The sequence below is a fragment of the Diaphorina citri genome, unplaced genomic scaffold (genome assembly GCF_000475195.1).
Source record: "Diaphorina citri unplaced genomic scaffold, Diaci psyllid genome assembly version 1.1 scaffold3629, whole genome shotgun sequence".
Lineage (NCBI taxonomy): Eukaryota > Metazoa > Arthropoda > Insecta > Hemiptera > Psyllidae > Diaphorina > Diaphorina citri.
The window spans coordinates 4,715-17,161 of NW_007381029.1; the positions used below are offsets into that span (position 1 = coordinate 4,715).

The 12,447-nt window shown below is 37.0% G+C and overlaps 1 protein-coding gene across 1 annotated transcript; it reads left to right on the forward strand.

The window, feature by feature from the left end:
- Positions 1-3,007: 3,007 nt before the first annotated feature.
- LOC113472022 lies at positions 3,008-11,843 on the forward strand (the record flags this gene model as incomplete). Its single annotated transcript, XM_026831561.1, has 6 exons — positions 3,008-3,265; positions 8,415-8,864; positions 9,009-9,280; positions 10,085-10,684; positions 10,998-11,268; positions 11,425-11,843. Coding segments are annotated over exons 1-6 (2,118 nt in total), but the record flags the coding sequence as incomplete, so codon positions are not given.
- Positions 11,844-12,447: the final 604 nt, after the last annotated feature.

Here is a 12,447-nt window from a genome sequence, read left to right on the forward strand (position 1 = left end):
AGACTGACGGACAGACACCGAAGCGAATACAATAGTCCGTCCACTATACCTTTTATTATTAGTAATAATAAAGGAAGGACGGACTAAAAACGGGATTCAGCTAAAAAGTTTAAAATATAGGTTAGGTTGGTCCAGTTCATCTTCCTTGTAGGTATTTACCTACAGTATATTGTAGGCATTTACCTACCTAGTATTTTCTTGCATAACATATAGCGTGGTCAAAAATGGCCCACTTTACGTTCTTTATTTTGACAGGTTCTGCACGCAGCAATTATTTCCATTCTCGTTAAGGAGGTTTAACAATAGTTCAATTAATAGCCTGAGCAGAGAGCGTGTTGCTTCATCTTTTTCTTCTGAGTTGATTGCTAAAGTTCCGTCTCTCTTCTAGTGGTGTGTCTTCCTTGGAGGCGAGGGGAGAGCTGCTTTCCTTCCTCTCTAGTCTCTTTACGGGGGTTTCTCACCCCTTAGAAGCTCAACCTTTTCACCCCGTTAGCCAGGCGAATTTTACTGACGTCTTAGATCACAAAAGAGAGACGTTTGGAAAAACACCGAAAAAGGAATTTTTTCGATAGGTCTGGGATGATACATCCCACTTTTGAAAATAATGATTCCGTCGGACATATTGTCCCTTTAGGGGTGAAAGGTTAACCCGACTTATAGGGCTGTTTGTAGCTCCACCTAAGCCTCATAATTATTAGGCATGTAGGCATATTGGGCTTTTTGGCATATTAGGCTCATATTAGGCATCCCAGTTTCGAAGAGAACCATATCGGTACACTTCATAATCATATTGGATTTATACCTTCCCCATTGAAAATCCCCCACCCCACGCCAGGGCTGTATTTAGGTGAAGGTACCCCCGACCTGCTAAAGAAACAGCAAAGGTTGAGTGCGAAGGGACGAAAAACGCCGACCCCGTCTGTACAGGGGAAAAGGCGAAAAAAGGAGAAGGAGAAGAAGAAGAAGAAGACGAAGAAGAAGAAGAAGAAGAAGAAGAAGAAGAAGAAGAAGAAGAAGAAGAAGAAGAAGAAGAAGAAGAAGAAGACTACCTATGTATTTATTTGAAGACTCCGAAAATTTGGAGTACCTATTCCCCCCCGGCATGTACTGTTTGGACTCTTGGCCCCCCGCCCCTCCTGCCCCACACCACTATATCTTGTTTATTTACTTGATTACTGAATGCATGACTCTCTGGACCGTAATGTTTAGGTACTTCAATGTTTAAGTAAGGTACTTTAATGTTTAAGTAAGGTACTTTAAATGGGTGCACGCCGAAGATAACTTCTAGATTGTAGTCGCTTCAGAAACAACAAAGTCCAATAATGCGCCTCTAGAGCCTACAGTAAGCCTCTACTATGGCTACATTGTATCAGTGCGGAATCAGAAGTTTAGGTACATTGCAACAGTTTTAGAAGATACTTGTATGGTGTCCAAGAAAGAGACGGATAAAACCTGATAAATAATTGATCATACCTTCCTTTAAAAAAGAAGGAAAGAAACACAGAAGAGTAATTCTACTCAAAGAAAGAGACATCCATCACCAAATCTAATCGTAAAATATGTAAACTAGAACCTAATGTCTGTGTTAAAATTTCATGACTTGACTTGGGCTCGAAAGATCAAGTTCCAGATCGGAATTCCACGGTCTTAACCACTATACTAAGATTATATAATTACTGTAGCATGGCTACATTGTTTCAGTGCGGAATCAGAAGTTTAGGTACATTGCAACAGTTTTATAAGACACTCGTATGGTGTCCAAGAAAGGGACGGATAAAACCTGATAAATAATTGATCATACCTTCCTTTTTTTTAAAAAAAAAAAAGAAAGAAACACAGAAGAGTAATTCTACTCAAAGAAAGAGACATCCTTCACCAAATCTAATCGTAAAATATATAAACTAGAACCTAATATCCGTGTTAAAATTTCATGACTTGACTTGGGCTCGAAAGATCAAGTTCCAGATCGGAATTCCACGGTCTTAACCACTATACTAAGATTATACTTGATCTGACATTGCTTGATAGCTTGACAGTGTATAGGACTGAATCTTGCTTAATGGTCACTAGGTGATCACAGGAGTACTTCATTTATCTGTTACCTCATTTATACTGTCGGCTAAGACTGGTCAGTCCTCAGCCCCATAATTTTCACGCGATGATTGGATGGCATAAAATGTTACCATTGGGAGTCGAGAAATCACCTAGAACCCTCCAGATTGATTTACTAGCAACTACAGCGCGGCGATTGCAGTTCCTTAAGGTTCACTGAAGATAAGCAATGTTGCGCGTGGTTGGTATCTGGATTGGTGACCATCTAGGCGAACACCTGCTGCTCCGCCAGCCTAGTTAGCTTGGAAGGTAGTACGTCTGCCTTGTAAGCGCTAGGTCGCGGGTTCGATTTCCGGCCGGGGGGATTTTATCCTAAACGGATAGGGTTCGTTCTCTCAACGGATGGCTTTCTCCTATCCTGTCTTCCTTCTCTTCGATTTCAGGACGACTTTAGCAGTTACAGTTCCCTCTATCAAACCTCTTGAAAAAAAGTATTAAACATCATCAATGCCTCGTAGATTCGTATAAGCTTAACCCATCTTTTGGGGCTGTTGCCCTACACCTAAGCCTCAGAGTGGGCTTCTTGCTTATGTAGCACAAAAAGACCACTCTAATCCCACTTTGAGACAATTCCTGAGATCCGGCTCTGTTCTTTAGTCATGGAGACCTGTGGTCTACCAACATGAACTACATTGAGTCTTCACCTTCACGGCGTAAACAATAAGATCTCTGTGGCCTGAAATGTTGACAAAATTCTGTTACATAGGTATAGTAAGATCCATGATTCACGTAATTCTGTATGTAACTATTTGAAGTGTGGAAACGACAGTCATATCAATGCTCCAAATGTCATCATGACGACGGGCTCTTCATACATGGAATGGAAAACTGTTTTTCATGGGCTCAGCTGCGACTGCTGTGATAGTTCTTAAACTGCCTCAGTACAAGGGCGGAAATTATCGGTATCTATTGTAGTTATTTGGAATTTTTGATTAAAAACCCATTAAGTTTTCAAGGTTCAAGTTTTTTTGAAAAGGTTTTCTAAAAGTACTTGTTTAGTTCAGTGAGTCAACGTGAAAAAGTGGAACATTTCACCATAGTAGCAGCATGGAGAGTTTACTTTCTAAAATTTTCAAATCTAAAAATAAGAAACAAGTTTACAATGTGGACAAGAGTAAAAGACAAAACCTCAAGAAAGTTAATAAAAACGTAGGTCAGAAGTCCGGTATGAAAGTTGAAATAAACAAAGTCCCATGTAAAACAATGAAAAAAGGGCAAAATTTGTATATAAAAGAACAAAGTAGGGAATAAATACCCTACTGAAATGGAACAGATTTTGAAATTAAACAATACAAACTACATATAAGAAACAAACAAAAAACATGTCTTCGACATGATTTTGAACACTTTCAATGATCTCTTCCTCTGATTAGATAGGAAATACTTTGAAAGCTAGAAAAAACCCCACTAAATTTGGAGTTTAAATAATAGAGAGTTGAAATAATCGAGGTTGTACTGTGGTAGGTATATGATTTTATCCTAAACGGATAGGGTTCGTTCTCTGAACGGATGGCTTTCTCCTATCCTGTCTTCCTTCTCTTCGATTTCAGGACGATAAGACTTTAGCAGTTACAGTTCCCTCTATCAAACCTCTTGAAAAAAAGTAACCAATGCCATCAATGCCTCAATCAATGCCTCGTAGATTCGTATAAGTTTAACCCATCTTTTGGGCCAGTTGCCCTTACACCTAACACCCATATTTATGAACAAAATGCTGGCTCTTAAGTTGTGCTAAGCATAGTCTCAAGGCATTTGATTGGTCAATTTTGACTTGAGATTGATCTAAGAACGATCATTCTTGTTTATAAATACGAGTGTAAGCCTCAGAGTGGGCTTCTTGCTTATGTAGCACAAAAAGACCACTCTGATCCCACTTTGAGACAATTCCTGAGATCCGGCTCTGGTCTTTAGTCATGGAGACCTGTGGTCTACCAACATGAACTACATTGAGTCTTCACCTTCACGGCGTAAACAATAAGATCTCTGTGGCCTTAGCTTCTCAACCAGAATCTTTGTTTACTTCTGTTTACATTGTGATGCATTTTCCCTCGAGTCCTTCCCTTTCTTGTGGTGAGACACTTCTTTTATGATGAGTTCTAACGATAATATTACTCATAATAATCATTATTACATACATATCTATTATTGTTGGTTACATGTGACATTGTGTCTTGTCTAACATTGGAGGACCAAAATAATTCATTTCAATGTGAGGATTCAAAAGAGTTAACTCGAAATCCTCAAAACCCTGTTTCGTGTTAAATATAGGCCGATCGGCGGCGCTTCAAATTCTTGACGTCCGCGGGCCTCTTGGCACGCTTGATGCCGAAACTTTTCACAATGAGTGTCGAATCTGCCAGCCTAGTTAGCTTAGTTGGTAGTGCGTCTGCATTGTAAGCGCGTGGTCTACCAACATGAACTACATTGAGTCTTCACCTTCACGGGATAAACAATAAGATCTCTGTGGCCTTAGCTTCTCAACCAGAATCTTTGTTTACTTCTGTTTACATTGTGATGCTTTTTCCCCCGAGTCCTTCCCTTTCTTCTGGTGAGACACTTCTTTTATGAGTTCTAACGATAATATTACTCATAATAATCATTATTACATATCTATTATTGTTGGTTACATTTCTTGTGGGAGACACTTCTTTTATGAGTTCTAACGATAATATTACTCATAATAATCATTATTACATATCTATTATTGTTGGTTACATGTGACATTGTGTCTTGTCTAACATTGGAGGACCAAAATAATTGATTCCTATGTGAGGATTCTAAAGAGTTAACTCGAAATCCTCAAAACCCTGTTTCGTGTTAAATATAGGTCGATCGGCGGCGCTTCAAATTCTTGACGTCCGCGGGCCTCTTGACACGCTTGATGCCGAAACTTTTCACAATGAGTGTCGAATCTGCCAGCCTAGTTAGCTTAGTTGGTAGTGCGTCTGCCTTGTAAGCGCTGGGCCGCGGGTTCGATTCCCGCCCGGGGCGGATTTTATCCTGTTGGGGTAATGTTCGTTCTCGGAGCGGCTGGCTTTCTCCTATCCTGTCTTCCTTCTCTCTTCGATTTCGGGACGATAAGACCCTAGCAGTTACAGTTCCCTCCTGTCAAACCTCTTTAAAAAAAAGTGTCGAATCTATTTCAATCAGAAACCCAAGTTCTATCGTCCAACGATCCAACATACATATTTATGTATTATGCAGATATCCGTGGGAATATACAAAGATTTCAAAGTCCCATTGCAAAAAGCTCACACATGGTTGCATGCTACACGAACAATGGATTTGTGGACAAACTGAAAAAATCATGATTCGGACTCGTGGTTCTACATTACAAAACATCCAAGATATGCACAGCAAACAGATATGTCACAAGACTATCCCGGTGAAGTCAGGTAAGAGTCATTGCGAAAAGCTCACACATGGTTGCACGCTACATGAACAATGGATTTGTGGACAAACTGAAAAAATCATGATCTGGACTCGTGGTTCTACATTACAAAACATCCAAGATATGCACAGCAAACAGATATGTCACAAGACAATCCCGGTGAAGTCAGGTAAGAGTAATTAAACATTCGCTTTACATAAAGCTCAAGTCAATTGGAAGCGCGGATTGCAAAATTCGAACAATACCACGGCGTATGCGTGCAATGTGGTACTGTAGAACCTCGATTATTTCAACTAATTGGGACCGAGGGTAGTTGAAATTATCGAGGTATGAAAGTTGAAATATACAAAGTCCCATGTAAAACAATGAAAAAAGGGCAAAATTTGGATATAAAAGAAGAAAGTAGGAAATAAATACCTACCCTATTGAAATTGAACAGATTTTGAAATTAAACAATACAAACTACATATAAGAAACAAACAAAAAACATGTCTTCGACATGATTTTCAACACTTTCAATGATCTCTTCCTCTGATTAGATAGGACATCCTTTGAAAGCTAGAAAAAACCCCACTAAATTTGGAGTTTAAATAATAGAGAGTTGAAATAATCGAGGTTGTACTGTGGTAAGTATATGAACATATCAACATAATTAGAGTGAACTCAATAAGGGGAGTAATTACAATTATTCTAACAATAATGTCTGCACGACGAAGCACGGGAACACATCGTCGTGGTGCAATAAATTGAAAAAAAGCACAAGAAAACAATAGAGAAGAGAGTAAACATTGCAGAACGGTAATCGGCTCCAATCTAACCAAAGCTCCTCCGGGTTGACAATATTTACTACCAAAGAATAGTTCGAATGCTACTCAAGAAGTACCAGTATCTATAGTGAAATAGTCTATAGGGTAAGTGTACCATTTATTGGCCCACCTGAGGGTCTACGCCACATAAGTCTGAACTGGACGAACTTTTTCAAGATCCAATTTCATCAAAAGAAAGACACATCAGCCATTTCATAAGTCTGACCTGGTAAACCATAACGAGATTTAGAACGGTTTAGAATAGTTTAGATTGACAGCATGGTCAGTTGTTAACTGATGGACATCGGACATTGAGGGGATGAAATGCACTGCTTGTTCCTTCTTAGCCCATTGTCTACCAGGGTAGCCTCAGATCTAGTCCAAGGAGCACCTGTTGTTTAGTGATTCCCTGAAATTCTTTAGTATTTAAGGAGTTTGCTTTAAAATTTTCCATATTCCATCTTATTCCATGCTTTAAGATTCCATATTCCATGCTTTAAGATTTTCCATATTCCATCCATATTCCACTCATACTACATAGGTTAGGACATCAAGAAAAAGATTTTCCATATTCCATCTGAAGAATATAAAGGAAGGAAAAACTAACGAACAAAGGAAACATCAGAAAATTTAATGAACAAACAGATCAGCTAAAAATACGTTTCATTATACATAGTTCCAAGAATCAGGGATGTGTTCGACAACACCAAAATGAGGGCCAGACTGGCCAGAGAAAAGAATTCCATCCTATCGTATCCCCCAGTGTTCTAATCGGGGGCCCTGACAGTATAATGAGCAAGTATATTGAAGCACACGACTGTGTCATCCCATCCTATCGTATCCCCCAGTGTTCTAATCGGGGGCCCTGACAGTATAATGAGCAAGTATATTGAAGCACACGACTGTGTCATCCATAGTTTCCTAGCTGAAATCCTATATGACTGTAGCAGTGTAGCTAATGTAGCTATGTTTTGCCCAGCAGAAGCAACAGGTGTTTTAGTCACGTCGTCCAATGCCCTTTTCATTTCACCAGAGTTTGTTTCAGCAGATATCTGGAGGTTCGCTAATTTCAACATTATTTTCAACAATTTTTTTTTGCTTTATGGAATTGCCATCCATCAATAATGTCCAATGTGTTTCACAACGAACATTCTGTTTCGTTTGATAGCTCTGTGTAAAGAAGGAATTGAAATCACACACTCATACTACATAGGTTAGGGTGATTAATTGTAATTAACATTTGAAATAATAAAGAAATATCATATAATCAAATGGGAACTACAGCAATTGTATAGTCAACATCTTCTTCCAATTTTGATCTGATTATGGTAATTTGAACATTCTTGAAAGCTCATAAAATTTTCTTTGTTGAAAGTCAAATCTCAATTTATTATTAATATTGTCTTTTTAACTTTCAAAGAAATATCATGTTCAATTCGATTCAATGCTTTTAATGAAATCGGGTTTTGGAAGTGGGCAATTGGGTTTTGGAAGTGGGCAAATTCTGTTACATATAGTAAGTTCCATGATTCACATAATTCTGTATGTAGCTATTTGAAGTGTGGAAATATTTCCGACAGCCATATCAATGCTCCAAATGTGATCATGACGACGGGCTCTTCATACATGGAATGGAAAACTGTTTTTCATGGGCTCAGCTGCGACTGCTGTGATAGTTCTTAAACTGCTTAAATTTTGACAAAATTCTGTTACATATAGTAAGTAAGTTCGATGATTCACATAATTCTGTATGTAACTATTTGAAGTGTGGAAACGACAGTCATATCAATGCTCCAAATGTCATCATGACGACGGGCTCTTCATACATGTTCAGTACAAGTGCGGAAATTATCGGTATCTATTGTACTTATTTGGAATTTTTGATTAAAAACCCATTAAGTTTTTAAGGTTCAAGTTTTTTTGAAAATGTTTTCTAAAAGTACTTGTTTAGTTCAGTGAGTCAACGTGAAAAAGTGGAACATTTCACCATAGTAGCAGTATGGAGAGTTTACTTTCTAAAATTTTCAAATCTAAAAATAAGAAACAAGTTTACAATGTGGACAAGAGTAAAAGACAAAACCTCAAGAAAGTTAATAAAAACGTAGGTCAGAAGTCATCAGCCTACATCACAAATCAGTTGAGAAAAGAGTTTGGCATCTACAGACCCAAATCTGAATTTTCGTCCACAAAATACAATATGCCGTGTCTTGTAACGCACTGCGACTATTCCATAGAGAATGTGGATATTATTCCACAAACTTTTCATAGGGAGCAGAATGTTGACTTGGTCAAATGCACGTTGGATCAGAGGAAGACCAAGAATTCACTATTCATCAATGACAAGCATAGTGACATGGATGCGGAAAGTATAAACAAGGAATTTGGCATTGATGAAAACGAGGTCTACGGCTCAAGAACTTTGAAGACACAAAATCCAACAAATTCCACCATTGACAACACTCACAAGAGAAATAATATGGAGGAGGTCAAATCTAAAAGTAACGAGAATTCTGAAAAGCAAAGGTATAATGAGAGAAACGAATACTTTGATAGAAGTGTTGAAGATTTAACAAGATAGGTACCTTTATGTTCGGTACTCAGATATCCAAATAGTAACTTTAGTAATATGTTTTACACATTTAATGATTATTCATTTCTACAATGATTCTTTACTGTTATCTGTTCTACAATAAAATCTGGTGTTGAAGAATCTTCAATAGCGAACACAGACAGTAGAAAGGAATCTCTTCAAGGAAGATATCAAGATCCATGTAAACAGCTGAACTCTTATAAGTGCAATGGAGAATTTATTTTCGAACCCAAAAAGGATCTAACAAATGAAAGATACATAGGCGAGAAACCAATCGAAAGCAATACATTCAACGATTCGATAGCCTGTACTTTAAATAATAGTGCACAAAAAAGTGGGGCTGACGCTAAATTGGAATACATTGCTAATGAAAAAGGAATGGTAGAAGAAATACAGGATCTAAATAAATTTTTTATAACCAAAAAAGGAAGAATAAAATACAAACCGTCAGAAAAGGGTAAAATCAACAAACATGATAACAAGAGCAAGGAAGATGATGGACTATCTCGACACAGGAACTACCATAGCATGATTATCTTGGGAAGAAAGAAAAAAGTAAAAACTACGCATAGAAAAAATGTTGAAATTACAAATAATGAAATATTGGAGGTCACCCAGAAGAAATTTGGAGGGAAAAATTCACACTTGGGAAGTAAAATGTCATTGGACTACATACCTTTTGACAAGAATAGATCTAATTTACCCTATAGTTATAGCACAGAAAAGCAAATGTGCTATCGCAATTCCAATAATAAGTTTTGTACCACTAGTATACCTCTTAGTGAACATACTTTGAAATGGCTTGATGAAAATTTTGGCCCGGGGTCCAAAACGACAACTATAGTGGATTCTGAAGAAAATGAAGAATTTTCTGATAACTTGGAAGAAGAAAAAATGGAATCAGACGAAAATAGAAGAAATTATTCTTCATCAATAATAGACATTGAAACTGAGAAACAAGAATATGCTAAGGTCCCTGATAAAAATAAAGAAATAGAATCGAATAAACAAGAAAGCAGTCATTGTATAGCTGAAGCGAAAGATAATAATGAGTTCGAAAATAAAGACAGTGTTGAACCAAAAGAAAATAATGACACAAGGAGAAAAACGGTTCGAGTCGTATCTTTTAAAAAAAGCAGAACATTAAAAAGTAGTGCTAATTCAAATGAAAAACCTTTGGAAGAGAACAATGTAGATTCGCACAAGTTTACCAAGACAGTTGATGGAAACGTATTAAATGAGGATAATCAAAATCCGTTCACTGAAGAACTAGATGCAACAAGTACTGTGAAACAAGAAAAAAGTGAAGGACTAGTAGAAAACAAGGAGACAGCAAAGGAGACTGAAATTATATTGAAGGCTACAAATGAGAATTGTGATGATGTGTTCGATATTGAACTTAAAACCACATCACATAATGAAGCGACCTGTGGTAAGAAAGAAGCCATTAATTCAATCGAAAAACACAATTCAGAGTTAGACATGAGATCTTCATCTGATGCTGGACTCAAAGTTTCCGACGACAACAATCAAAAGATAAAAATTGAGGACAAAAAGGATACAAAGAAACAGGACAGTGAAAGAATAATAAGTGAAAACGTTACCCACCTAAAACTTCAGAATGAAAACATTTTTGGAATTTTGAGAGAACAAGAAAAAAGGAATCTAGCTCAAGAATCTCAGAAAGTACACACGAATCATATTGAAGAAGACAAAATTAATGACTGTTCTGACAGTCCCTCACAAGATTCTGCCATCAAACATGAAAAACGTCACGAAGAGAAAGTAATACTGAAACTGAATGGTATTGTACTAGATGTCGATGAACAAATAGAAAAAAATATGGAAAAATGCAACCAAAATATTGAAAGGAATGAAAATAAAGCATATAACAAAATAAAAGCACAAAACATCAAGAGACGACAAGAGGAATTAGAGAAAGATTACATTATGACTAGACTTGAGTTAGCATTAAATACAGATGTTATACAAAAACCGGAAATGGCGAAGTACATATTAGAAAAGAGTCAAGAAGTTATAAAAGACGTTGTGGAAAAAACAAATGAAAATATTACGAAAAAATTGATGGCACAATCAGTTGAGAAAAGAGTTTGGCATCTACAGACCCAAATCTGAATTTTCGTCCACGAAATACAACATGCCGTGTCTTGTAACGCACTGCGACTATTCCATAGAGAATGTGGATATTATTCCACAAACTTTCCATCGGGAGCAGAATGTTGACTTGGTCAAATGCACGTTGGATCAGAGGAAGACCAAGAATTCACTATTCATCAATGACAACCATAGTGACATGGAGGCGGAAAGTATAAACAAGGAATTTGGCATTGATGAAAACGAGGTCTACGGTTCAAGAACTTCGAAGACACAAAATCCAACAAATTCCACCATTGACGACACTCACAAGAGAAACAATGTGGAGGAGGTCAAATCTAAAAGTAACGAGAATTCTGAAAAGCAAAGGTATAATGAGAGAAACGAATACTTTGATAGAAGTGTTGAAGACTCAAGAACTTCGAAGACACAAAATCCAACAAATTCCACCATTGACAACACTCACAAGAGAAACAATATGGAGGAGGTCAAATCTAAAAGTAACGATAATCCTGAAAAGCAAAGGTATAATGAGAGAAACGAATACTTTGATACAAGTGTTGAAGAATCTTCAATAGCGAACACAGACAGTAGAAAGGAATCTCTTCAAGGAAGATATCAAGATCCATGTAAACAGCTGAACTCTTATAAGTGCAATGGAGAATTTATTTTCGAACCCAAAAAGGATCTAACAAATGAAAGATACATAGGCGAGAAACCAATCGAAAGCAATACATTCAACGATTCGATAGCCTGTACTTTAAATAATAGTGCACAAAAAAGTGGGGCTGACGCTAAATTGGAATACATTGCTAATGAAAAAGGAATGGTAGAAGAAATACAGGATCTAAATAAATTTTTTATAACCAAAAAAGGAAGAATAAAATACAAACCGTCAGAAAAGGGTAAAATCAACAAACATGATAACAAGAGCAAGGAAGATGATGGACTATCTCGACACAGGAACTACCATAGCATGATTATCTTGGGAAGAAAGAAAAAAGTAAAAACTACGCATAGAAAAAATGTTAAAATTACAAATAATGAAATATTGGAGGTCACTCAGAAGAAATTTGGAGGGAAAAATTCAAACTTGGGAAGTAAAATGTCATTGGACTACATGCCTTTTGACAAGAATAGACCTAATTTACCCTATAGTTATAGCACAGAAAAGCAAATGTGCTATCGCAATTCCAATGTAACTCACTGAGCTAAAAAAGAATTTTAAGAAAACCTTTTCAAAAACACTTGAAACTTAAAAGTTTAACAGGTTTTTAAACAAAAATTCCAAATAACTACAATAGATACCGATAATTTCCGCCCTTGTATTGAAGCAGTTTAAGAACTATCACAGTAGTCGCAGCTGAGCCCATGAAAAACAGTTTTCCATTCCATGTATGAAGAGCCCGTCGTCATGATGACATTTGGAGCAT